Source organism: Empidonax traillii, unplaced genomic scaffold (assembly GCF_003031625.1).
Source record: "Empidonax traillii isolate 1590-97213 ecotype Southwest subspecies unplaced genomic scaffold, ASM303162v1 scaffold255:size705445, whole genome shotgun sequence".
Lineage (NCBI taxonomy): Eukaryota > Metazoa > Chordata > Aves > Passeriformes > Tyrannidae > Empidonax > Empidonax traillii.
In genome coordinates, this window is record NW_020955448.1 from 635,701 (window position 1) to 663,008 (window position 27,308).

Sequence of the window (27,308 nt, forward strand, 5' to 3'; positions counted from 1 at the left end):
TGACTCCATGCTGGGTTGGTCAGGGTTGATTCCCTGAATGCAAGTGAAGCAGGGCAGCTTTGGGAATTGTTTTGCTGCTCTCCTTTGGTCTCTGTGGTGCTGGGACAGCCCTTGCTGTTTGTAAATACCTTCTGATATAGGGTTGTGTTTTTGTTCCTTTTCTTTCTGATCTCATCCTCCAGCCCACGATGCCAAGCAGATCATTAATCCCAGCATGGGGTTTCCAGTCTCTCTTCATTACTACAAGTTGCTCTGAAAACCTGGCAAAGCCCTCAGGTTTGGGCAGCAGATGGGATGGCTGGAGTGGAGATCAACTATCTGGAATAGAATAAATGAGGTTGGAAGGCACCATCAGCAGGTCTAAACCTCTGCTCCAGGCAGGGCCAGCTTGGTAATTAAGTTATTAATGTTGGGTTCTAAGTTGTGATATCACATCCAGAGCCCTCTCATTAGATGGAAGTGCAGGTGGCACAGAGCCCCAAGGAGACACAGTGGTTATTTCTCCCTCTCATGGATATCTTTGGATGCTTGGGGCAGAGAATTCTTGGATCTCCCAGGGCTCCCTTTAAGCACAGGCAGTACAGAGTTATTCTTGCACCTTCTCTCTCTCTTTTCCTGCGGTTTCATCATCCCCTCACATGCAGGAGGTGAGTTCTGTTGTATTCTCCTCCTCAGAGGTGGAACAGGGGAGGTGACATGACCCTGTAAAAGACACCACTCACCATGTCCTGCCACTTTGGGGCTGCACAGGGGGTTGACCATTAGGAAGGTCAGTGCTTATGCAAAAATCCCCCCCAGCCATTCAGGTCAGTCCAAGCCATCCCCAAACCGACCTCCTACTTGTGTTTTCCTCCCAAGTGTCTAATAATTAACAAGCTGCTTAATGCACGACAAAAGACCAATTAACCCTAAAGCATTTAGTGAACTACATGTAAATTAGTTGTAAAACGTGTCTGTAAACATTAAATGTTAGGCAATTACATAAACCAGTAATTGCTAAAGTTGCATTTAGGAGCTTAAAAGAAAGAAAGAAAAAAAAATCTGCTTAAGTAGCGCTTTAGAGAGCTCTGCTAATGGTTTTGTTTTTAACTACAGCCACCCCGGTCTGGGTAAGTCCCAGCAGGCTGGGGCAGCTCAGATCCCACGTGGGTTTAGTCGTGGAAGCAAAATAAAGGCATGGTAACCTTGTACATCTTTAGAAACTGCAATGAAAACCTCCAGAACCTGGAGTCTAGAAAGAAATGGCAGAAAGGTGGTAGGTGGTGTCCTGTTGGGTACCAGATCCTGGTGATTTTGTGGATTGCTTATTGTTTTCTTTGGTTTCAGGCTGTACAAAACATCCCAGATCTGGCAAAAACCTCAGGACCGGGCAGGGCCTGGTGAGGTGTGAGCACCAGGGACTTGGCCACTCATTGCTGTTATGAGTTCACTCCATCTTCTCTTCCTCATTCTGCAGGCACCTGCCTCCCACGTTAGCCTTTGGAAAAGGCTACGTGCCTTTCCACCCACCTGTGTGCTGGAGTTTCGCATGAAGCAGCTGCTTTGCTTTCCTGCACCATTTTTAATCCCCCTAATTGGCCGTCTCACTCTGAGGTGGTCCGGGTCGCCCACTGCTCCTCGGGCTCCCGCTGCTAATGGTCTTAAATAATTCACTTTCCTTGTACTTATCCTCCAGGTTTTAGCGGAATCTTTCAGTTTGGTATTTCTGCTTTGACCTCAGCTTGTGTCGGACCCAGATGTTCCTAAATGGTGCAGTGAAGTGTGGCTTTGCCTCCTTATTCTGTGTGTTTGTGCTTCCCTACCGCTTTAGAGCCTCTTTGTTGTTTTGGTAAAAGTATCTCTCCGTGTGGCTCATGTTGCATTCCATAAGGAGTCTCCAAATGTGTCTCTAGATACCAGATTTCTCATTTTTCAGTGAAAAAACAAGCTGAGTTTGTTTGAACTCCCTTTCTTCCTCCCTCAGTTTTGGCAATAGCCTTTCCTGGAGTATCTTAATTACAGTGCAGTCACTTACTGAAAGCCAGCCTGTGCTTAGTTTTCCGGGATAAATCCACTGGATAATGGTCTTTTATTTTTCTTGCACACAATTTCACTAGTATAGATCCTGCTTGTGTTCCTTTCCTAGAAGTGGAAATATTTTATACTTACGTTTGGTTGATTGAATTACAGAAATTTGCTTGAAGCAGTAAAACCACCCTCCAGCATGGGTTGAGACCCCAACAAATCCACTGTGTTTTTTTTTTTTTCTACCATAATCACGTTCCAGGGAGGTTTAGTGCTCGGGTAGGGAGGTGGGGGTGAGTTTGTGAAGCTCAGAGGAAAAAAAGAGGCAGAAGCTTGAACTCCACTTGCCGTTGCAAGGGGAGACCAGTGAAGAGCAGGAGCTGCCCAAATGTCACCAGGCTTTTGAGAACAAGTTGAATCAGGGAGTTTCTGGGAAGCCAGTTGGAAGGAGTGTGCTGCTGGCAGCCTGGAGCCCAGCCGAGCCCGGAGTTAATGGTGGTTAATTTTTAAAGGCAGGGGCGAAACTGGTTATTGTGCCTGTGTCTCAATAGGGTCTTTCTGCTCCCGAAATGCCATTGCAAGAGCCCTTTTCTGAGTTGTCTTGACTCGGGGAGAAAAAGAAAATGCCCTCAGAGAAGTGATTTATCCACCCAAAGCTTTGCTTTGCCACGCTGCTCACTGACAGGGACAATCCCATCGGGATGGTCGTAGCATCTCCAGGGATGCCAAGCGAGGGAAGTGCTGAGAACAGGATTTTTATCAGGATGTAAAATATGGAATAAATGCAGGCAGCCAAAGGGCAGGTCTGTAGAGCTGGAGCTACTTGATGGAGCTTGCTTTGCAGCAGCAGGGGAACGTGAGGAAAACCAGCATCCACACATGAAACCAACTGGTTTTATAACCAGCCTGTCAGGCCAAGTCCTGGTCCTCTCCCAGTCAATGGAAGCATTGTCTGGATTCTCAGGCTGGCTTTGCAGCTTTTTAGATAAGTGGCTGTTAAACATTCCGAGCCAAAAGGGCAGTTTGTCATTGAATGAAGCTTTTCAGAAGGTGGTGGAAAAATAGAAAAGCTGTTTTCAAAGCATCTCAGAGGAGGCTGGCACCTTCCTCCTGCTGCTAGTCAAGGCAAGGTAGCTTCCTGAGCTCCAAATGGGTTTAGGCTACCAAATTCACACATGACAAAGTAGGTGGAGACTCCCTTTTTACAAGGAGTCACATGGAAAAGGCAAGGGGTAATGGGTGCAGCTTTCTCCTGGAGAGATTCTGATAAGACACAAGAGGAAAGTTTTTCACAGTGACAACAATCAGCCATTGGAATAATCCCCAGTGATGTTCTTTCAGGGTCCCTTTCAACCCAAACCATTCTGGGATTCTACAAAACACGTATTTACACTGTGGCTTCTCTCTCCTGCCTGGAGTTTGAAGTGGGGCAGGTGATCAGGAAGAAATACCGACCTACAGAACCCTCCCCAACAAGTGTGTCTTTTCCTCTTGTGTCCCACTTGGTCCCTGCAGTGATGGTAAGGAATAATAACCCACATTTCTGTCCGCGCCTGGCGTGGCCGAGGTGTTTGGCAACAGGGGAAAAAAGAGGGGACTGGATGAAAAGAGCTGAAAGCAAAAGGTGTGGGTGCCAGAGAGCCGGAGACGTTCAGTTCTCCTTGAAACACTGCCTGGCAACGGAGGTGGGCTCCACTGCAGCCGCAGACACGGGACAAAGGGCTCAGCACCCACGGAAGCAGAGGGAATAAATAGGGAAAATCCTCACCCACCTGCGTGTGGCTTCCTCTCTCCGTGAATGGGATCTGTCCCGCCGAAGGAGACTTCCAGAAGTGCTGAAGCAGTCCGAGCTGCTGTGGAGATTGATTGAACGGGACAAATAGACAGTGATGAAACCCTGCTTGTGAGAAGAGCTTAATAGGCAGAAAATTGGCCATTGCAGCCCGAGGGCTGGTTGGAAAGCGCAGGGAGGGAAGTTTCTTCTTGTCACTGCGTGGAAGCTTAAACCCAGGAAAAGAGCCCAGAGTTGTTATAGCTGTGTCCTTAAAAATGTCCCTGTACCCTCCCCGTTACCTAAAAGAGGTAAGTGATCAGTGATAAACTGAGTTATAGTTTGGCAGGACGGCTTGTGGCTGATGCAAAGAAACGACACCACTTATTCAGGGACTGCAGCGCATCAAACCAGCTGTAAAATTGTCTTTGGGGAGCAACAGTGCAGTGTTGGAAAAGAAAATGGTGGGGTTTCTTCGCTCACCAGAGGAGCAGGAGTTTTCTCCTGGGCTGTCTTATGGGGAGCAGTTGCTTTGTGCCCACGTGGTGCGGTTGATGCTGATGGAGGTATGGGAGGAGCTGTGCATGATCCTGAGGGATCTTAGGATGTTTAAGATACCAGAACAGGACCCAGCAGGATCCCAGAGAGGTGGACAGCACCACTCTCTGCAGGAGACTCTGAAAACCACACTGCTTTAAAAAGGGAAAGGGGGAAAAGCCAAAGAAGAAGGAAAATGCTGAGAATTAGGGAGGGATTTTTGGACTCTGTTCTATGTGGCAGCCACTGTGCTGTTGTTTCACTGAAGACGTGACTGTTGTTCAGGTCCAAGGGAGGTGTGATGCCAGACAGCATCTCCTATCCATGTGGCAGTGGGAAATGTTTCAGAGCTCCAAAGCAAACCAGGCTTTCTGTAGATGCTGCTCTTTCTTTATTAACATTTTCTTGGCAACTGCTCAGGAATAGCTCCTTAAAAATGTGCTGCCGTAGCAGTTTGACATAACTGGAAGGAAGATGGCTGATCTCCAGAACTAATCCAAAGAAATCCCTTTGTTATCCATATTTTGTGAAGAATTGCTTGTGATGTAGTTTGTATCAGGCTTTGTAACCAGTAGGTTTTGGCACAGGGCACAGCGTACGGACTAGTTGGATCATAAAAATAAGGCATCGCTGCCTTTGATACCATTAAAAATGGCACTTGGAGAATCTAGAAAATTTAAAAACAAATGATAGTGAAAGAGAAATTTCCTGTTTTTCTAGCAGTTTGGGAGCCAGTCCCTGCCGTGACATCTGGCTCTGGCATCCCCACAGAGAATTGCATGGTGCGTGTACACCTGATTCCACAGCCTTGGGATCAGGAGCCTGGTATTGATGTGAGCAGGCAGAGCCTTGCCTTGTTAATATTCAGTCTGGCTTATCATGTGTCTGTGGGAGGCTATCCATACCCATTTCCTTGGGAATCTTCTCCTGGCAGGTTATGTAGATATTATTGGGTTTGGCTGCAGCTGGAAAAAACAGGCAGGTTTCAAAGGCAGAGTCTCCCTCGAGTGGAACAACGTTGCAAAAAGTTCATTGTTGGACTTGGGATATAGCACGTGGTGGTCTCTCCATCATAGCCATGTGGGTGGAATTGGCAGGCTGTCTTCTTCTATAGGCATTGCCTTTCAGGATAGTGATCACCAGCTTTTCGTGAGGTGATGCTGGCTTTGTTTAGAAGGTTCCCAGACTGATTGTTCACATATCACACCTTGTCCCCATGAGCTCTCTGCTATAGGTGAGTTAATTTGAGACATATTTGGAAGAAGGGTCCTTTCTATCTCTCTGTATCTCCGGGGAATGTTTCAGTGAAGTGTCTGTAGGCAGAGCTTTGGTAGTGATCCCGGCAGCACCCAAGGCCAAGGGAGCTGGGAATGCTCAGCAAATTGTTACGTAAACGCTGCCATTCTTCTGGCACTTGAGGGAACATGGTATTAGTAAGCATTTGTCTAATACTGAAGATTTTTTGCAGATCAAAGACTTAATATATGCCACATGCTGCAGAGGAGCTTACAGCAGAACATGTACAATCGTGCAGTCCAATAGTCCAGCGAAAATGGATTATTCCAGAGCCAGTCCATGCTGTTCATTATGTCTGGGAAGGGGCAGGACCAAAGGATAGGGGGGATATTTGCTTCAAGATGTGTCAAGCAGCTCGAGTAGAATTCTCTGCACCCCATAGTAGTGCAAGAAGTGGCCGGGGTGGGATCCTGGTGGCGAGGGGAGCGTTCCCTCCCGGCTGCCAAGTCCTGCCTGTGGACAAGTCTAATCTGCCTCCCAGCCAGCCCGCCCCGGCGCGGGGTCAAAAAGTAATCGCTCCTAAGCAAAGCAGCAAAACAAGCAAAAGAGAAATTCTCACGCTTGCTTAGGGTGATTAGCTGGAGAGCGGATCACCCTGGGGGGGGGCTCCGTGGGACCCTGGGAAAGGCCGGTGTGTGGGAATAGCACGGAGGGTCTGTGCTCCAGAAGTGCTGGGCAGTATTGTTGCTAAAGCAGGAGAGCACCTCTTACCTTACCCGGTGACCTCAGCCCAGCATGTCAGATTCCATCCAGCAGCTGGCAGAGGTGTCCACGAGGGTTATTTTCAGTGGCTCCTGGTTTTAGGTGTGATTCTGTTCAGGTTTGTGTTTTGAGGAAGCTGGCAAAACTGGGGACCAATCAGAACCTCCCTGCTTGCCTTTATCCGGTGTCTTGTGCTGGCATTAACGCAGAGTTAAAACTGGTTTGGGTAATGGATGAATTTTGGAAAGAAAAAATTACTTTAACTGTGGTAGAAGTGTCTGCACAAGTGTTTCACTGCTCTGACTGTGGATGGCTTTGAACTGGGCTTAGGCCGAGTGAGGCAACCCCAGAAAGGAATCATGCCCTATTTTAATAAGACTGCTTGGAAAGCCCCTTTGACAAACAGCCTTCCTCGATAACAGTTCCACAGGCTCTGGGCAGGGATTTGCACCAGGTCTCTGGGGAATTTCTGTAGCTGCCAATGCACTTGGAAGTAACAGAGAACTTCGTGCCCAAAGGTCCCTTTGGCCCCGGGTGGAGGAAGCAGTTGACTGAGCTGCAGTCCCAAGGGTCTTTAGAGGTGTCCCTGGTAACAGCACACTGAAAAAGCAGGAGGAAAACCATATTGGTTGAGTGGAGAAGAGGCTGTTTAACTTGTACATCGACACAGATGGATACCCCCAGTTCCCTCATCCCAAGGCAGCATTGTACACCTAGAGAGCCAGGCTGAAACCACCTTCCATCCACGACCAGCCAGGCCCTTGGCACTGAAGCAGGAGGTGATTTTAGGATACAGGCTGATGCCACAAAACCTCCAGCACTTCCCTGTGTGGCTCTGCCATTGCCTTGGACAGCGAGGGAGGGCTCCCACCAGAGCCATTTTTGGAGCGGGCCTGGGAAGTTCAGCCGTGCCTGATTGAGGTTGTCGTGCTAGAATGTGTCTCTCCCTATTTCCAAGCTCCCTGAGATTCCTCTCTGTTGATGGAGATTGATTTTTGCCTTTGGGAACCCGAGGGTATACATTGTGCTCAGAATTGGCCTGAGCTGAACTAGGAGAAACTGCTGATGTGTTCATCCCCTTCTGTAAGTGATGGATTTTATAAGCTGCCTCACGGACCACGTGTGGCTGGACGGAACAGGAAAGGGAAGAGAGGGAAGTGAGAGACATCACACATGGATGGCATTACCCACGTTTTGTTGGAGCATTTTACCCTCTACAATTCACATCTAAATTCCTCTCCCATTCAGGGGAAAAATATAATCCCAGCCATCTACATCTCTGGATTAGCCTTTTCTCTGCTGCATTTGTCTGCTGACCATCAGGTTGTTTTCTTGAATGAGACAGCAAGGAAAACCATATAAACCAGCTTAAGCAGCAGCAGCTGCTCCTGGCGTCAGCAGTGCTGGTTCCAGCAGCTCCCAAACTGGACTTAGGAGGTGGAAGCAAAGGTGATGGCCAAGGCTGGGGCAGGCTGGCTGGAAAGGTCAGGCAGTGGAGGGCTCCAGGGGTCACCCCCTGGGTTAATGACTCTCCAGTCCCTAAGCTCAGGCTGAGCACAAGGTGTTCACCTGGAGATTAAGATGAAAATATTTTCTCCTTGCTAAAGAGAGCACATAAACAACCCATAAACGGCCCATTAACCCACAAAATCGCAATAAAGAACATGTGGTCAAGCGAGCCATCAGGGACCTGTGACCCAGCAAACCCCTTAATGGGATTGTGAACCTTATCATCGGTGCTAAACATGGATAATGGGAAATTACAGCAAGGAAAGAAAGAAGGGGTGTTGGGTGATGGGCACCCAGGTTCAATGAGTAAAATGTTGTGGAATGGACATGTTATGGGATGGAATATCAGGATAACACTTCCATGTAACAACACCACTTCAGAGTGACTCAAAAGAGAGAGTTTTCCCATCGGCTCCAGCAAGTGCCTTCAGCAGCTCAAGGAGCTGTGCTTCCTTTCTCTTACAGCCTCTTCCATGTACCAGCCACTTCTGTGCTCCACGCTGCTTTTCGAAGCAATAGGATGGACCTTTACTTGTTTTCTATTTGTGATGTTTGAATTCTGTTTGAATATAAAAGTATATTGGGGGTCACTAGCGCAGTTTGAGCTGGAGGATGATGGAACACGCATGGTACAGGTACTCTGCCATGTCATGCCACCCCCCTGCCTTGGGCAGGGACACCTTCCACTAGCCCAGGTTGCTCCAAGCCCCATCTAGCCTGGCCTTGGACACTTCCAGGGATGGGGCAGCCACAGCTTCTCTGGGCAACCTGTGCCAGGGCCTCCCCACCCTCACAGGGAAGAATTTCTTCCCAATATCCCATCTAACCCTGCCCTCTGGCAGTGGGAAACCATTCTCCCCTTGTCCTGTCACTCCAGGCCCTTGTCAGAAGTCCCTCTCCAGCCCTTCTGGAGCCTGCAGGAAGATGAATGCCTCGTGATGGGAAGGCTGCTGTAGCAGTGGGACAAAATACTTGGGTGCCCAGGGAATTCCAAGGGCATTTATGATCACAAGTATACTTTCAGTCAAAAAGAAATCTATATTATCTGTGTTGCCCTAACTGATGAAGAAATGCATTTGCATCAACCTTTGCTGAATAATATAGGAAGAAAGCTGTGAAAGTTTATTTAAGAAAAAAAATCAGAGGAAGAAAGGGCATGTTTGTTACTGGTTCCTTTTTTCCCATTGCAAATTGAGATTCTGTTTACCCTGGAAAAATCAATGTGATTGGACACCTGGTGTAATTAATTATTTTGCAAGAGACAGCCAGCTGATCTTTTGAAAAGAAAGGAGTTTTTAAGCAGGACTGTTCAAAGTTCATAGTCTGCTGTGTATCTCTAATACTGATAAACATCCAGCAGAAAGGATGCCTGTCTTAAAATTTCCCATGGCCACACCTTTGTTTTAAGGTGATACCCTCAGAAAAAGGCTGTAGGCCCCAAGGAGCCCTCCAGCAAGGTGACTCCTTGGCGTGGGCTCCTTTTGCCTTTGGGAGATGCCCTTAGGCCTCGGGATGTGGACATCGATGCTCGTGGCTTTGAATTTCGAATCACACATGGTTCTTAACCAGGAAGGGGTTTCTGCTCCTTTTTCTTGGGCTCTTAATGCAAATGGACTTTGCTTGTGCTGTATGTTAAACTTTCCCCTAAGCGGGCAGTCTTTTCCAACTGGGACCAGTTGTTTCTTTAAAGTGCACTGGTGCCTGACTAAATGGCAGTGGGTCGCATTCTTCATGTATAGATGAGACAACCCTCCTGTTAAATATTCCTGTGTTTTCCAGCGGTGGGCTGGGGAAGTTCCTGCCTGCCTTGCAGGCCAATGGCAACCCCAACCTGAGTGCCAGGGAGGGAGGGGAGAGCCAGCAGTGGGATGCTGTGCCAGCACGCCTCAAGTTGGTTTGGCCGGAACTGGTTTTAGGTCATATAAAAAAGGGGGTGAAGGATCTGGGCTGCTCAGAGAGCGGCAGGTCCTCGGGCAGCGCCGTGGAGCACATTGGTTTTGAGCTCCATAGCGCTTTTTTTTACAAGGGCTGCAAATTGCTGTAACATAGTTAAGGTCTGTAGGAAGGGACGAGTCTTTCCTGAACTTTACTCCCGGCTTGAACTTGTCAGAAGTTCAGTGAGAGGCAAGGAAGGGGAGAGAGATAGAGGCACCCTCGCTCTCGCCCCTGCGTCCGCAGCGACGAGGATGTCAGATGGCAAAGGCAGCCTGGACAAACAGCTGAACGGCCTTGGGGAGCAGGGGAAGGAGAGGAGCCGCCTGTCCCTGGTCATCTCCCAGGCCCTTAACCGCAGTATTTTCACCTCTGCAGTCTCCCCTGCTGCCGAACGCATCCGCTTCATCCTCGGAGAGGAAGATGACAGCCCGGCGCCCCCGCAGCTCTTCACCGAGCTGGATGAACTCCTGGCCGTCGACGGACAGGAGATGGAATGGAAGGAGACTGCAAGGTGGGTTGGTTTTCCTTTACCTTGAACGGTGAGGGCAGCCAGCAGGACTCCCGTGGCAAATTGCTTTTTTAGCATTCCATTGGATAATACCTGTGCTGCAGGACTGTATAGGGTAGCCACAGAAAGGAGCCTGTGTGGTTCAAATTACCTTTCTTTGATAAACGAGAGAATTTAAAAGTTCGTTTAAATATTCCTTTAAAACAACAACTAGGAAAAAATAGAGTGCCCGTTTGATTGGAGTCAATTGCCTGTGGACAGACAACTATGGGCTTTGCACAGGTGGACATGCTGCTGGCTGGAGTTGCCAGAAGTGGGTGCCTGAATCAAAACTACTTCAATTCTGTTGCCTCACAGTAGCTTTTGAGCTTGGTCCCACTGCAGGCCACAAGCAGGGAAATTCTGACCGTCACTCTCCTTCCTAATGATGGGATTAATTTTAAATAGGAAATGAAACTTAAAGGTTTTGCTTGTGAAGAAGTTATTCAAGGTGTGTGTTAAATGCTGGATGGGGTTGCCTGCTTTGAGTTCCTTGGTTGGGTTCTTTGATGCTGTTTTTGTTTTGGTCAAAAAGCCATACAAAAAAAAAAAGGGAGTGTTTTGGGTCTGGCTTCCACAAATTACATGGAGTTTGTTTCTAAACACCACTGAAAGAGGCATTGGGTTGGATTTGTGGCCTATTGCCACTCACCTTCAGTGAGCTTGGGGCTTTTCCTTTTCCCTTATGGTGGCTGGGCTAAGCTCTTTCCTCACCTCCCACTGTTAAGGGCACTGTCTGTATTTATAGTTAGCCCATGTTTGACTACCTTAAACTTCTTTACCTGCAGTTTAATGAGCTACTCCACCACATACCCCTTTACCCCCTTATCTTCCTTCATTTATATTTCTCAGTCACTTGGGGAACCTATAGAACAACTTTTCACCTTTTTAACTTCTGGCTTATTGCTCACCCTTTTCTCCCTTTATTGCTTTTCTTCCCTCTTGTCATTAGTTCAGTACTTTCTGGGCTTGGGTGTTTTCACACTTCTTTGGTAGAAGGGCTGCATGGAGCTGTGTGTGGGATTCTCTCTCAGGCTCTCCTTCCTAGTAACAAGTCATAGGATGAGAGGAAATGACCTCAAGTTGTACCTGGGAGGTTTAGCGTCCATATTGGGAGAAATTTCTTCACCCACAGGGCTGTCTGCCCAGGATAGTGGTGGAATCCCCATCCCTGGAGGGATTTAACAGGCACAAACCACCTGCCATCTCCCCGCCTTGTAGAATGACAGTACCCACCCTACAGTGGCATCTTGGTCCCCAGAAGGTCCCACTGAGCCTCAGAAACAGGCTGGGGCCTCTGCCTTCTGCAGTTTTTTTCCTTTTCCTGCTTTGCTCTGTATCCTGTGACTACCTCTGGAATGCAGGCATTCCCAAGCGAGTGCATCCTGGTTAGTGGAAGGTGTCCCTGCCCATGGCAGGGGGTTGGAACTAGACGAGCCCTGAGGTCCTTTCCGAGCCAAACCATTCTGTAATTCCTTGAATAGAGCAGGCGTTGGTTCACCCAGGTTTGCAGGCTAATATTTGTTTTGTTGTGTTGGTATTGTGGATTTCAGTGAGAAAAGTAAACAGAAAGCAAATATTGATAGTTGTGAGTAATCGCTTTCCCTGGAAGGACAAACACTTGGTAATTTGCAGCCTTTCTGCTGTTAAGGGGTAAATGTGTCTCGGTGCCACATCCCACAGAGCCCCGGAAAAGCACAGATTTGCATCCCCCCAGGTCCCAAAGGTGTCCTAGGAAACACCTGTTTTTTGTGAACAAGAAGAACTTTATTATTTGGAGATGAAAATCAATCTTTTAGCTTGAGTTAAAAAGCAGCTTTAAAAAAACAAAGTCTCAAAAAGAGATTATTGCAGTTGTAAAGCATAATTGATTAATCCCCAAATAATACATTTTTTCAGGATTAAATACAATTTACTTGCTGTTAATAATGTTCTTTTGAACCCATTTATGAGCTTCCTTACCTTTACCTTTTTGTGTGGGTTTTGTCTTAGTAATCCCCTTATATTAGTCACTGGAATTTTCATTTTCCACATATATTAAAATGTGTCTGAAGAGGGGATTAAAAAGCACTTCTGCTTTGCCATCAGGGGATATTGAAACAGCTTCTCCTGCGCCCTCACTTTACATCAAAGCCATTTCTGGGTGCTGTGGTAAAGGAAAAAGGTCTGGACCGGGTCCCAGCTGCCCATCCCTGTGGACTCCAAGGCTGGGCACAGCAGAGCCAAGGGCAGGGTCAATGCTGGAGGGGGAGATGGGGCTGGGCTGCAGCCCAGGGAGTTGGACTTGGTTTTAGGGGTGTAAAGTGTGTTTTGCTCAGACCAGGATTTAACCTTTGCTCTCACCTTCCACCAGAGATAAGCTTTCTGGGTTTTTCAGACCTGCTTGGTTAAATCATTAAACAACGGCTGGAGGGAAAGAAGGAGCCCCTCAAATTGTGTCTTGTCCTTTGGTGGCTCACTTGTTCTCTAAGAACACCTTCAGACGTGGTTGGGATGTGCTCCTCTCCGTGCCACAGCAGTATTCCACGCTGCAGAGTCCTGGCAGTGGCTGATTTCAGAACCCTTTAGGTTGGAAAAGCCCTCTGAGGCAATTGAGTCCAGCCATTAACCAGCACTGCCAAGATACTCAAGGAGGAGCCACCTTGTTTCCAGAAATGCCGATTTATTTCCCTGCAGGGAGCCAGCAGCTTTAACCCAGTCCTGTTGCTCTGCCCTCTGTAGGTGGATCAAGTTTGAGGAGAAGGTAGAACAAGGTGGGGAGCGATGGAGCAAACCGCACGTGGCCACCTTGTCCCTGCACAGCTTGTTCGAGCTGAGGACGTGTATAGAGAAGGGCTCCATAATGCTGGACATGGAGGCCTCTTCCCTGCCACAGGTGGTGGGTAAGTACACCTGCCTTGGCTCTTTCCCTCAGCCCTTCCCCACCGGTTGTTTTAACCCTGATGCGGTTTTACGGATGGTTTTAATGTAAAAGCGCTGCTTTTTCAGTAAAAGGGGGAAAGAAAGAATCCTCCGAGGAATGAGAGGGAAAACTAGAAAGCCCTTGGCTGTGTTTGGGATGGGGCACTCTCCCCCAGCAAGGGAGAGGGAAGAGCAGCCCCAGCACCAGCCGGAGCTCCACCCCACGGAATTGAAGGGCAGGCTTTTTGCAGTCCAAATAGCTGTGGCCTGGGGTGACACTCGGTGACATTGCTGAGAGCCAGATCATGCTCCCCATGGCATGTGGAGAACTCACGGAAAATAAACTTTCAAAGTGAGCCATCCAGTGGAGGGACATTTAACCAAAATGCTGAGTTTAAAAGCCATTATCTGAGGAGGTATAGAAAAGCTAAATTAAATACCTGCCCCCCCCTCCCAAAACAAACAAACAAACAAACCCTCAATGCTTTAGATTATCTTCTCAGGAAGGAAGGTCAAAATTATCCTGGTATAGAATTGTCAAACACAAGGAGTTGCACTGGTTTGTAAGACTTGAAATTACAAAAGCTGCCTCTGGTGTTAAATGCAGAGTTTTCAGCTTAGTTTTGTAAGGGCTTGTGGTGGCGTTTATCTGCCTTTGCTTTTGTGTCTGTGTATCCAAATGCACAGCTTTGCAAAGTTTAACAAAATAACCCTCCCAAAACCTCTGAACTTTTAGGCTGAAGCTGAATCTGCTTCAGAAGCAGCAGCTGATGTCCGTGGTCTGGAACCTTAAACCCTCAAACATTAGATTTCCTTTTGAAGTCCCTTCGAGATGTCACCTTCAATCTCCTACTTCAATTTCCAAATTAAATCTAATTCCTGGGAGATTAAATTACACATCAGTGACTGCTGTTGCTGTGACACTGTGACACTGTCCTGAGCAGGGTATTTTTGCTGGTCCAGACCCTTAATCAGACAGGTAGGGATGTCCAGGACTGGATTTCCAGGATGATTTAATCACAATCACTTGGCTGGTTTCTGGTAGTGACACGCAGGAAAGGAAAACTCCAAAGAAAAGCTCTCTTTGTTGTTTGTGTTATGGCAAGGAGAGGGAAGGGAAGATTGCCAGATAGAGAAGGATAAACCTAATGAAGGTTCTGAAGAAAGTATTCCAAAAATCACTAACCAAAGCCATGAACAAGAAAAGCTTGTAGAAAAATGACACTTTACAAAGATCAACCTTTTCCTGAGCATTTTGTGTAAAGGTACCTACGTGCATGTACCCACCCTTGTCCTAATTTGGGAGGAACAACTAGTCTCTTCCCTAGGCATTTGGAGAGGCACTAATTCTTGGGCAGCACACAGAGGATGACTTTCTGACTCACTGAGTTAGCAAATGTGATGTGCGTCCTGCCTCCCCCCTTCCCATAACTTTTATTATTAGCACAAATAAAAGTTACCAGCAGACAAATAAGAGCTGCCACTTGCCCTCGGGGGACAGCGCGTGAATTCAAGTCATCAAGGAATGACTTCGTGTGAGATTTAATGCACAGTGGAGATCCTTCATACATCTGGGTGACCTTTTTGCCTTTTTCCTCTGGGATAGGGCAGGAGAAAGGTGGGAGTTGGTGGGAAGTGAGCAGGCTTTGAGGGGGCTGGGAGCCTTTTCTCCTGGTGATTCTGTGAAAGGCGAAGCCACGCAGCTCATCCTGTGGCAATTAGAGCAAGTTCTGCCGGTTGTAGTTGCCATCGCTTCAGTCCTGCAAGTGAATGATTTAATTAGTTGTTCATCTCCAGCATTCTTTCCTGTCCTGAGATTAGGTTTTACTGGGGGCCTGTGAGGTGAACTTGGGCCTTGTTGAATCTGATAGAAGTTTTTCCATGTGATTTTTGGGAGCACAATGGCACTTGCCACAGAATTTTAGCTTCTTCACGAAAATCTAGGCTCAGAGCTGATTCCCCTCCCAAACTAAGAACCACCTTAGCCTGGGCACAGGTGATTTGAAATAGGATTTCAATAGACCTGGTTTTGAGATGGCAAGCAAGGCCCTCAAGAAGAGGGGGTGAAAACAATCCATCCCCCTCTCCCAGCTCTCCCTGCAAGCAGCTGAGTTTTGAGCCCTGTGGTTGATTTTTCCCTCCTCTCCCCCGCCCTTCCTGTGCCTGCCACAGAGATGATCGTTGACAATCAGATCGAGACGGGGCTGCTGAAACCCGAACTGAAGGACAAGGTCACCTACACGCTGCTCAGGAAGCACCGGCACCAGACCAAGAAATCCAACCTGCGCTCGCTGGCTGACATTGGAAAGACCGTCTCCAGTGCAAGTAGGATGTTTTCCAACCCCGATAATGGTAATGCAGAGGCTAAGTGGCTATAGCTTTCCCTGTCACAGCAACCCACCCAACCCAGCCCAGAACTAACTGCGTGGCCCTGACAATGCTTCTCTAACCCCGAGTAGCGTAGCGAGACCCATGCTGATGGGCACATCAGCAGTGGGCTCTGGAGGCTGCTTTGGCCCTGGCACGGTGCTCTAACCACATCTTCACTGGACTGAGAGGGACAGGAGGGCAGGAGGCAGCGGCCGGGGAAGGCAGAGGGCTGCCCTTCCAGCTGCGTGTAGGAGATGATGTAGGAGCAGTGGCAGGAAAGAGGGATTTACAAAAAACTCTGATGGGACCTGGACCTAAAAGGCCTATCAACTGAAACGTTTGGGCAGAGATGACGCTTCCATGCACCTTCCATATCTGTAACAGATGGTGTCCGTGGCACTCTGAATCAAAAGTGAGCTGACAGTAACATCTAGCTTGCATTTTATTACTGTGTAATCATTGTCCAGTGGGGTAAAGCTGATTTCCATCTTGCTTTATTCGTCCTAAAATGGTTTTGTGGTGTGTGTCGTGACTACGTGTCTTTTTGTCTCTGGAAAGGGTGTAATAGGTAGTGCTGTGTTGGTAGTGGTGTCCCTAAATGTGTATGTGTGTGTGTGTGGATGCAGACAGCTACAGAGGCCTGGGCACTGACTGTACTCAGAGATTTGGGGTCTTCTTACTTATGGTAATGAAAAAAGAAGAGTTTTAAGCCTCTCCACTGTCTCCTGTGGCAGCCTGGAAATTGGGCTAAAAGTTGCCACTTTAAAATAGCCAGAAATAAAAGCAAGTGAAGAAATTCTTTTCTTCTTGCTCCACCGAAGGCCTCTGAGCTTGCTGCGTTCTGCTGCTCCAACTCACCCTAACACTTCTCTCTAACCTATTACCACACTTCATTAATATTTCCTACTTTGGACCATCCTTTCCTTTTGCAACAGGAGTGTATGTGCCTGTGGAGAATATTTATTGCTCTTGATGATGCCTCTTGCCATGTACAAGTGCCTTGATAACACAGTGATTGAGCCAATAACCTGACCCTGCAGTAACGTGAACCGAGGGAATGTTCTAGGTGAATATCCCTGCAGGAGGGACTGGGTTATGGGAAATGCTGCAAGGACATTCTGGCTCTGGGGAAGGGCTCAGCATGGCCAGATGAGTCCTCGTGTTTTCACTCAGCCCTTGCTCATTTTTCATGTCTACAGGTACCCTTTATTTGGATTTTAGGTGATTTCAATTTCTGTCATTTCTTGTCCTTGTTTGAAAGGGCTTTGCAGGTCCTGGCTCAAGCTGGACTAATCTCCAGGAATTCTATCCTGGCTCTGGCCTTCAACCACTCCTTTCATGTTGTTCTGCCTCTGTTCCCCCACCTGGGATGTTTATATATAACACATTATATTCCATGCTTTGAGACTTTAGGAGGGCGAGAGTGACATACAGAGGGAAATACCTCATGAATAGTTGTTACTGTTATTTATTATTTACACTTCAATGAAAAAGTAACTCCAGAAGGTGTTTGATCAAGTTCTGCCTCAGATTCAATGAGTGCCTCTCGTGTCCTTTAGACAGATAAAAATTTAATGAGGCCAACAGGAGTGCAGCTGTCTCTCACCATGGCTAATCACCATAATGCACATGCCTCCAGCCCTAAGCGCTCCTAAATTTCCCTCGAGTTCTTTTCCAGGCAGGTGTTTGCTTTCACTTCAGTGTCAGTGAAACTTCCATCCAATATTGATGCTGCCTCTGGGTCTGTGGGACCCTCTGAGCATCCTCCTCCCCAGGTGCAACAGCTTGATGGGCTGGTGTAGCTGCTGCCCTGCTCAGCTGGCTCAGCAGGGACACCTTCTGCCAGACCAGGCTGCTCCAAGCCTGTCCAACCTGGCCTTGGACACTTCCAGGGATGGGATCTATTTGTTAGATCTGAAATCTGGGAATATCCCCTGGGCCACGGCTCTCAAAGATCCCGAGGTGCCCGTACCTCACTTAGTTCACAGCACTTAAAGAACTGAAGTCTCAGGGGCTCCAAAATATTCTTTTTTACACATGTTGAATGTTCATGTTGATGGAACTCCTGCAGGGATTTTTGACAGGGGTGTGTGTCTGGTTTTGTTGAGTGGCTTTGTACCGGTTGTTTGTGTCCCTTCCTGGCACAGCCTTTGTCCTGGAGCCCTGGAGCAGTAGGTAACATGTGAGCTGCAGCTCTCCAGCTGGCACACCTTGGGCTTTGCCGTGGTATAACATGGGCTGTGTGGTCGCCGTCCCTTCTGCAGGTGCCTGAGGTCTGCCTGATCAATATTTACCAGCCTTCTGTGATGACACTTGCTACCCATTTTTGACATTTTTCTCTCAGAGCCTCGTGCCTGCCAGCATTTTGCGTGATTTAACACCTGTGGGAGCCTTTGGCAAGCGAGAAAACGATCGACTCCTACTAAACCCAAGCTGGCAGAGGCTGTAGAAAACTGTGATGTGTTTAAGTGTGTGTGTTTAACCACCATAAATAATGGCACGGTCCCATCGCTGCGTGGGTGCTGCCTGTGCTGCCCAAACTCCTCCTGAGCCGTGTTAGTTCACACTGTGCTGACAGCGGGGTTTGGAAACAGTTGACTTGAAATAACAGGCTATCTGCACAGTGCTGGCTGATGCACAGAGAGGAGGGTACCTGGCTACAGGTGAAAACTTCTCTGAAGTCTTTTTTCTGTGTATTCCACTGGACCAGATTGCTCCAAGCCCTGTCCAACTTGACCTTGGACACTTCCAGGGATGGGGCAGCCACAGCTCCTCTGGGTTCAGGTTTAGTCAGTTCAGCGTTGTTTTTTCACATGAACTGCACCCTCAGTCCCTTTAGAGAGTTAACAGTGGCACCAGCTGAATAATATCAGCACAGAGGAGAGGAGGTGAAGTCAGAAGTGAGATGTTTTCCAAGGAACGCTTGGAAAACCTCTACCAGGGTATGTATTGGCGTGACTGGAAGCATTGCAGACTAAGATGGGCATCTCCAAGCCCGGATTGGTGTGCCTGGGTATGTATGCATGGGGTCATGGTGCTTGAAGTTGGCTCCTACAGGGATGTGACCTGCTTTTTATTGCCGAAACCCTCTTGTTACTGATGGTGCTGCATCCTGGGACTGCTCAGCACCACCAGCACTGCTGCAGCTGCTCACTCACTTCCTTGAGATCTGCTGCTGAGATGCCTCAGTTTTAGACACCAGGGATGGAAAGCTGGCTCCGGCCCAGCCAAGATGGAGCTGCGGAGGAGATGTTGGGATCTAGATGAGTGGGCTTTGGTCACCACACTGTGCACGTTCAAACTCTCTCCTTGCCTGGCTGCCCTTCTCCTGCTGCTCCTCCAGCCTTTCTTCCTTGCATAATTTCATTTTCTTTTCTTTTAACTTTTCCCCTTTGCTCTCTTCCTGCTCTTTGCTGCTGCTCCTGTCTCCTGCTTGCCGGGCACAAGCACGCAGCCCGCTCGAGAGCTCCGTGCCCTGCCTGGCCACCCGCACCTTGGATGATGAACTGGGAGTGCAGCGCAGCCCCAGCGTGGGATGGCTCAGTAAGTCCTGGGCAGGGCTCAGGGAGGGCTCAGGGCTGGGGGCCAGGAGAGGAAGAGGGAACGTGCCCCAGCCGGGCTCCTAACGCTTGCTGCTGCACTAACAGTGGGAAGGGCAAGGGTGTGTTCCATGGGAATGGGGCTGCTCTGGCTGTTGGTGTTGTCCCCACTGTCCTGTCCACTGCTCTGTTTCACTCTGTTTTCCTTTTTTCTTTCATCTGGAATGAAGCAGGTGGGTCAGACCACACTCCCCTTCCGAGGGGGGTCTAAGCTCCCCGGTGGCATTTTTTTTTTTTTTTTCATTTAGAGAATTATTCTTTGGCACTTAAAAGGGTTTGAATATTTTAATTTCCTTATAAATTAACCTCAAAAATAGGCTGTCGGCCTGATCTCTCAGGGATGAGCTGGACTGTTCTGCCTTTTGTAACATCTGATTTATCTAATTGTGCTTGGCTTCAGCTGTGCCAGTGTTCCTGGACATGGCAGGAACACACAGCAGGTGCAGTGTGGTTCCAGGTGGCTCACAAGAAGGAATATTTTCGGTCTACCCCCATGTTGTAAAGAAAACTCAGCTCTGGGGAATTCAGAGCTTTTTCTTCCCACTCCTTTGGTTTTCCAGTCCTGATGCTGCTTTATTATCGAGTTTATTTGTGCTGGGAGCTGATGAGCTCCAAGAACTTGGACATTTTTTTTAGTGTGAATATCAAGTCAATATTATCTCAAAACATATTTGTTTGTTGTTTGTTTGTGTTTTGGTTTGGACTTTTTTAATGTAGTTATTCTGCTGGGTCTCTGTGGATTGTCTTCGCCTCCCTGGGGAATTTGGTGTCAGGAATTGGTGACTTTTGTCCTGTCGGTGTGGTGCATGTGTTGTTCTAATCAGTGCATTGCTTAAGGTCCCTGAGTTTAGTTAACGGGCTCACTGGAGCGAGGGAGATGTTTATTAGGGGTTGGTGTGTAGGACCAGGAGCTGCCACTCTCCCTCTCAGTGTGAGCTGTGTACAATGTCTGGGATGCTAAGGATGGCAGGTGCCATCCGCGCAGAAGAGCTGAGGTGAGGGATTTGCACCCTTGGAAGGTCCCAGCCCTGTGGAGGGATGGATTTGTGGTGGGTCCTGGGTGACCCAGCACCATCAGTGTCAGCAGCCTAGTGCTGCTTTGCTTTTTCTCCCACAGGCAGGAGTTATGGAAGGTCATTGGACTCTTTTGCTGTCCTGGGAGTCACAGGAACGTTGTGAGTCGGAGATGACGGAGCGTTAGCATCTTAAATCTCCCATGTGCCACGTCAAGTGACAGAAAGCAGCCTGTCAGGGTCTGGAATTGCCCCCATCAGCCTCCCAAGGAAAGGTGTTGCTGTAGCCTGAGCCTCTGTGTTCTGACCAGATCCAAATGGGTGCTTTACCTTGTGTTGCCCTTGTTCCTGCAGGCAGCCCAGCCATGGCTCACCGAAACCTGACTTCCACCAGCCTGAACGACATCTCAGACAAGCCTGAGAAGGACCAGGTAAGCTGCAGGTCCAGCCTTCACTTGAGGATGTGTGTGGAGAGGAGCTGGGTGTTGGGGAAAGGGTTCTCTGTACCTTAGCACTGACAAAGAAGAGGGTGAACAAGCATTTTTGAGTCCTCTGACTGGATCCTCCGCTTTTTAAGTACCAGCCCTTGAAAACAGCAGACCTCTTACGAGGTCTAAAGGAAGTGACACCACATACACTGCATCTTGCTGATGCCCATGAGAAAGGAGGGAAAATACACAGGGACTGATGGAGTTCTGATCCTCTTCCTGCTGAAGGGTTACAAGGGTCCTGCAGCAGCCCAGGATGAGTGTTCACAGGGACTATGGGACAGGGCAGGAGCACACAGGGGGCACATGTCCCTGCTGCAGCCGCTGGTGGAACAGGCAAGGTGGCTGTGCTGACAGGTAGCATGGAAGAGCAGCTCCAAAGCGGAGTAATGAAATTAAAATAGGCCTTTAGTACCGAGTCTCCATGGATCTGACCCCTTTCTTAGACTAGGGTAATGTTTGTGGTACGGCATACGGGCTGTCTTTGTTTGTGCTTCCTTCCTTCCCGAAGGCTGCCGGCTCTGAGGGGTAAGAGTGAGTTTATTCCAACTCTTAGAAAACTGGTGGCTGAATGAGGTCTCTGTGCGAGTTTCAAAAACCTTTTGTCTGGGTTCAGAAAGTGGGTTATTCTCAAAGCCCGGCTGTTTCTTTCGGAGAATCTCTTTTTTTTTTGGCCTGTGGCTTTCAGCATTCCCTAGTCCCATGGTGATTCTGAATGCAAATGAGAGCCCCTTTGGAAAATTATTTGGGTAACACAGCATTGCCGGCCAGTTGAGGATGACTCCAGTCCTTCAATGAGGGCTGGTCACAACCTTCTGTAGGTACAGCTTTAAAGGGACACAGCAATATAATCAAAGCAGAAAAGTGAGTTCAGAGTAATTGAGTATTTTGAAAATAAATAGATATTCACATAAATAAATATACTTTCATGGAAAGAGAAGGGGAGCAGCATGTTTTGCACTGACCTCAGTTGTAGCCTCGTCTTTACTGGCTGGGTTTCCAAAATACCTGTTTCCTTTAGTTCACACAACCACACCTGGGGAAAAAGGAAGATTGTAAAACAACTCTTTGTTGTTGGACAAACTGCTGGTTTATATTTTTAATCGCATTATGACTGGGGTATTATAGCTAGACCAGCCCAAAGCTGGGGCTGAACATTGCAGCAACTTCACAGCTCTCAGCAGTGCAGACAGGCCCCCATTGCCCCTTCTGCTCCAGTGTCTCTAGACATACAGGTAATGGACTTTTTGCGGAGAACTGGGTATAAAAATAGATGTTTTGGTAGCACTAATAGGGAAATCTGTTAATAAATCCAGTTTGGGAGCGCGCTCCAAAGTTTATAACTTCCAATGTAGATAATGCCTGGCTGTTGGTAGTGAGAACCATTACTTGATAAGTGTCGAGTTCCAAAAAGCCTTTCAGTTAATTAGCCCATGTCCTGCTGATGAACTTTGCACAGTGGGAGCCGTGTCCCCTACGCCTTGAGAAATCACCCTAGAGCTCGGTTTTTGTAGCTGACTGACTCAGACTCCTACCTTGATAAAGTTTGTGGCATTGTGGTGATGCCTGGCAACTCCCTTGAGCAGAACTCAGCGTGCCATATGGGGGGGGGCACAGCAATAATCCATCGTGTTACCACAACAGGAGCTGGAAAGGGAACAGGTTTTCTTGCTTTGGCAGCAGAGTGACTGGCTTTTGTTATTTGGGCATCCCATCTGGGAACTGGACAGTTAGTGAGGTCATACAGGGGGGTGGGAGTCTACTGGAGACACACGATATTCCAATTTTTATTTATTCATGTGTGTAAGAATTGCAGCAGGTGAGGTCAGTTTACAAGAGTTGCTTGGAGCAGGACTGCCTTCCTACATCCTGGTTTTGCACAGATAGAGGATTGTGTCCCCATGCTTTAAAGGAAGAAAGGCTTTGAGCAAGCTTCTCTGCACCTTCAGTAACTTTCCTGACTTCCTACATCCTTAATTTTCAGTTCAGTTTTGCAACCTTTAATGCTATTCGGAATGGTGCAATGAACAATATAGGTATCTTGTAGCCAGAATACTCCTTTAATCTGTGGCTTCCCTGCTCCTTTCCTCTGGATACGTTGCAAGGTTCAGGTTTCACATGGGCTTGTGCCCCTTGGACAGTTGCCTGTCAGAGATCTGATCTGCCAGAGAATCCTCCCGGACTCATCCCTCCTGCTGCCCTCCCAACGGTGCCAGACAGCTCTGCCTGGCTCAGGGGTGTTATTTATGAATACTGAATCAGGTAGTTTGCATCAGCCGGCTCTCTCTGCCATGGGAATGACGGCTTGATCCTTTGGGATTGCAAAGAGGCTGGCTCAGCATCCCCAGCGTCCTGCAGGAGCCGGCAGGGCCCTGACTCAAACCGCTCCGATGAGAAACAGGCTTCAGTAATGGCCCACGGATTTGGGGGTTGCTGTTTTGTCATGTCTTTGCTTTGGGCTTGTTTATAAGGATAATTAGGGAAGAGGAGCTGTATTCCCTTTCATTGTGTTTGTGTTGGCAGAGCACTGCTCCCGTGGTCACAGCACGGAGAAGGGATTTGCCTCCATTTGTTTTATTTTAGGAAATGTTGGCTGCAGGTAATGCCCTGGGCGTTCGCAGCTGGAGAGACAAGTAGTGGCACTGTGGGACAATTTATTCCTCTCTTCTGTTTTCCAATTAATACATGAGCATCTAGGCTTCTTGCTCTCTCCTGGCCTCCCAGCTCTCTGCTGCCAGATACATCAGTGGTGTCAGTGCAGTGTCCATAAAACCAGGACTTCTCACGGCAGTAGAATTCCTGTGGCTCTTGAAGGTCCAACTCTTGGATCAAGTTTTTTTTTTTAACCCTGTATTCATAGAATCCCAGGCTGGTTTGAGTTGGAAGGGGCCTTAAAGCTCATCTTGTTCTGCAACCCTTCCGTGGGCAGGGACACATTCCATTATCCCAGGTTTCCCCAGGCCCCATCCAGCTTGGCCTTGGACCCTTCCAAGGATGGGGCAGCCACAGCTCAGTAATTCAAAAGCATTTAAAGCTATTTTTTTCAGCTTATGTGTGAAGCAAAGGGGTTGAAAGGAGTCCTCTGGTGCCATGGTGCCAGCAGATCATAGGAGGCTGGGGAAGTTCCTACTGCTGTTCCCACTCTGCTCCCTCCTCCCGTGAGAAATCCTTTGGCCGTGCTCTATCAGAATGTCCTTGGCAGCTCCCAGTGGCTGAACCACCGGGACTCCTCCGGTGCTCACCATGTAAAATGAAGGAACATGAAAGAAAATCTGTTTTCCCAGGGACCTGGTATTCCCCAGCTGATGCAACAGCATATAGAAAGGGAATGTATGTTGATATAAGGGGAGTTTCCTGCCATGGTGTTTATCTCTGCTTCCCAAGGGCTTGGAAGTGGGACAAACCTGGCTCTGAATGAATATGGTCAGTGAGAGGGAGGCACAAAACCCTCCCTATTTGTTGTGGTGTGGGCACTGTGTATTCAAACCAGTGTTTCCATATCAACAGGGGATCCATGCCAAAGCCAGCACTGCAGTTAAAAAAGAAATTGGCCTTGTTGAGAGAAACCCTCCTGCCTTTCCCGGGGACCAGTGGGTGGGGAGGGCACTGGCAGCATCCCGCTCTTGGGAATGCAGTCCAGTGATTGATGGTGGGAGCCATTCGCTGCTTTTCCTGTTTGAACATCTCCTCACCTTCACAGTAGCAAACAGACATTCCCAATTTTGAGTTCTGTCAGCCTGGGTGACCTACTCTCACTCCATGGAGCTCCAATGGAAATTATTTTTTTCCTGTATAGATCACTGCCACCTTTCTGGAGAGAAGGAAGAGTTTCTGGGCTGTTTAGTTAACTGGAATTTCCTTTCCTTTGGCCATTTTTCTTGATGCAGAGAGCAGTTTTGCTTGCCTGGTTTCTCCCCTTATCCACAGTGCACTGCTGAAGTATCCGTGGGTGATGGAGCAACCTGCAAGGTGCCCCTTGAGGCAGGTGTTCATGGAATAAGTTATGGGAAAGACTGTAAACTATATGTGAGCAGATACAAAAAGCAGAGAGACAGAGCAGGTTCAAATTCCTGGGGGAATTAACCTTCCTTAAGTGCTACTTAGGAGTGTGTACTTAGGAGCTGCTTTCATTTCCGATCGATCCGAAGTGATGATGATTGGAGTGTACATTTAAGGAAATTGGGATTTGCAGGTTGCTGTGACTTTTTGCAAGTACAGTGCTGGGGACCTGTGGCCTTCAACATTAGTGGTCAGGTTGGAAGGATGCTCAATTTGGCAGAGTGCAGGGGAAAGTGAAGCTCCCTCCCTGCTCCCGGGTGCTGCGGAGGACTTAAATCTTTCCAAAGCTGCTCCGGAGAACAGTTCGGAATGGGTTTTAAGTGCTGACTGCACCCTTCCCATCACCTGTCTGATAAATGATTTAAGAAAGTGGTGAGTGGTGCTGCAAAACTCATTTGGAGCTAAAAACTCCCACTATAATAGCAGCTCTTTGAAATTAGTCACGGTGGTTTGCTGTGCTGGCCAAGGGGAGACGAAGGGGCCGGAGCCTTTGGCTCTGGGAACTGGGCAGTCACAGGAGTGGAGACTCTGCAGGTTGGTTCTGGCTCAGAAAATCACCTGGGTTTGGGCCATGTGTTCAAACCAGGCCTGGTGTTGCTGAACCATCCTTGTTCAGCATCATGGCCAATCTGTTTAGCCAAGCTGAATGTTTGTTGTGGATTTGCCACCTTCCCATTGTTTTTTTAATCACCACTATCCTCCCAAACACTGTCTATGGAAAAACTGGTAGCACTTTTCCAGGCTTTCTCCACAGAGCTTCTTGATGCTTATTTGCTATTTCCTCTGGTGGTGATCCTGACTGAAGCACACAGGGTTAAGATGGTTCCAGCAGTTTCTTCCTGCTTAATCAATTGATGCCTTTTCCTGAAACCTTTTCCATTTTTGTCCTTCCTTGAGTTGCCTGGCACAACTCATTAGGGATTCATGGCCCAGTTCACTCCCCCCCACTGCCCCTGCCCCACTGGTGTTCCTGGCAGTACATCCTCCCTCTCCATTCACCCTTCGCCAGGCACACACAGAGCATCTCCAGAGATCACCCAGGGAGAGGGGGCGGAGGGGAACCAGCTAAGGGCAGGGTTTTCAGAAACCTCCAACTCTAAATTAGTTCTGCTGCTTCCCAAGTTCAGACAAAGGCGTCTCACTGGGGCTGATTTTTAGAACTCGGCGGCTGCTGCCGCGGTGTTTTCCCATTCCCTGTGGATGACATTTCTCCAGAGCTGGAATTAGCTCACCTCTGTCAGCCTGAGGATGTGCGTTGCAGAGTGCACGCACTTAGAGTACAGAGGTGCAGAGGTGAGAAGAACATGCCTAACGCCACTCAGTTTTCTTTTCCTTCCTCTTTCACTGCCACAGCTGAAGAATAAATTCATGAAGAAGTTGCCCCGTGACGCCGAGGCCTCCAACGTGCTGGTGGGGGAGGTGGATTTCCTGGAGAGCCCCTTCATCGCCTTCGTGCGGCTGCAGCAGGCCGTCATGCTGGGAGCGCTCACCGAGGTCCCCGTGCCCACCCGGTAAGGGAACCACCCCCCAGGGACCTGCCTCTTAAAGTAAAAAACCTCTCACAACAGAAACACCAGGCCCGGAGGAGGTGCTTTCCATCCTGTGACATGGATGATGGTCAGGAGTGGTGGCGTAAAGCGACAAAACACGCTGATGCTGCTTCGTAATTTTCAGGTCCTGAGTTTGGTTATAAGTAAAACATTACAGAAACTTAGCAGCTCAATAGTAAAGGGCACTATCAGTGTCACATTTAACACCTGGACCTTTCTTTCTACCCCTTCTGTGCAGATCCCAGATTCCCCCTGCACATTTTTGCTGTACGTATTGCTCCTCTTCAGCTCAGATCAGACGAAGGATTCAATTCTGTCCCCGCTGGGGCAAAAAAATATTCAGATAATCTGGGACATACAATTCTACTGAGGCTGGTGGCTTTGTAACGCATAATGGTTGAGGGGAAAATGCCAGATAAATATTTTATTTATTGTGACTCGTGTTGCAAGTTGATCTGAGTCTCGCAAACGGCAATGTGTCTTGTGTTCTTAAATATTTGAAGTCACTGCTTGAATATGTCAGGCTGTCTGAGCTGCCCTGTGTGAACTCATAGTAATATCACAGCCCTTGCACGGAATGGAAGTTAAGTGGCTCTTGGAATCTGCGCCTTGTTTCTGTGTACCAAACAAAGGGAAAAGAGGATCTGGCTTTGCCCTTTAATTGTAGCAGCAGTGTTTGTATTTCTTGGATTTTCACGAAGTGGTTTCTTACAGCCACGTCAACAACTGTTTGCACACGCTGGGTATTCAGGTAGGAGTGTGGGGACACAAAAGAGGCTTCATTTTGTAGCAAGTCACTCATTCCTCAGCATTCCTGGGCTCTGTGTGCTTCACTATTTGAGCTCCCAAGTCCAGTCCCACTGGGTCTATTTTTTAAACACGCCTCCGAGTGCTTTTCCACAGATGTAAAATTAGATATTGTTTGCTGTTGTGGTGGGAGCTGGGAAGTTGGATCCAGGATTGCTGGGCAGCCTCATGACTCAATAGCATTAATCAAGGCAATATGTCCTTCCATGCCAGCATTTTT

General features: G+C 48.2%; 1 protein-coding gene across 8 annotated transcripts in view; it reads left to right on the forward strand.

The window, feature by feature from the left end:
- SLC4A4 (solute carrier family 4 member 4) overlaps positions 1-27,308 on the forward strand; it is a 135,390-nt gene that overhangs the window by 77,610 nt on the left and 30,472 nt on the right. For 6 of the 8 annotated variants that reach the window (XM_027889204.1, XM_027889205.1, XM_027889210.1 and 3 more), the window contains 6 exons: positions 10,130-10,265; positions 13,023-13,183; positions 15,375-15,554; positions 19,020-19,115; positions 20,539-20,615; positions 26,085-26,242. In XM_027889204.1, the coding sequence (XP_027745005.1) occupies positions 10,130-10,265; positions 13,023-13,183; positions 15,375-15,554; positions 19,020-19,115; positions 20,539-20,615; positions 26,085-26,242 (808 nt within the window). The remainder of the gene's footprint in view (positions 1-10,129; positions 10,266-13,022; positions 13,184-15,374; positions 15,555-19,019; positions 19,116-20,538; positions 20,616-26,084; positions 26,243-27,308) is intronic. The other 2 variants (XM_027889203.1, XM_027889209.1) reach the window with 2 other exon arrangements.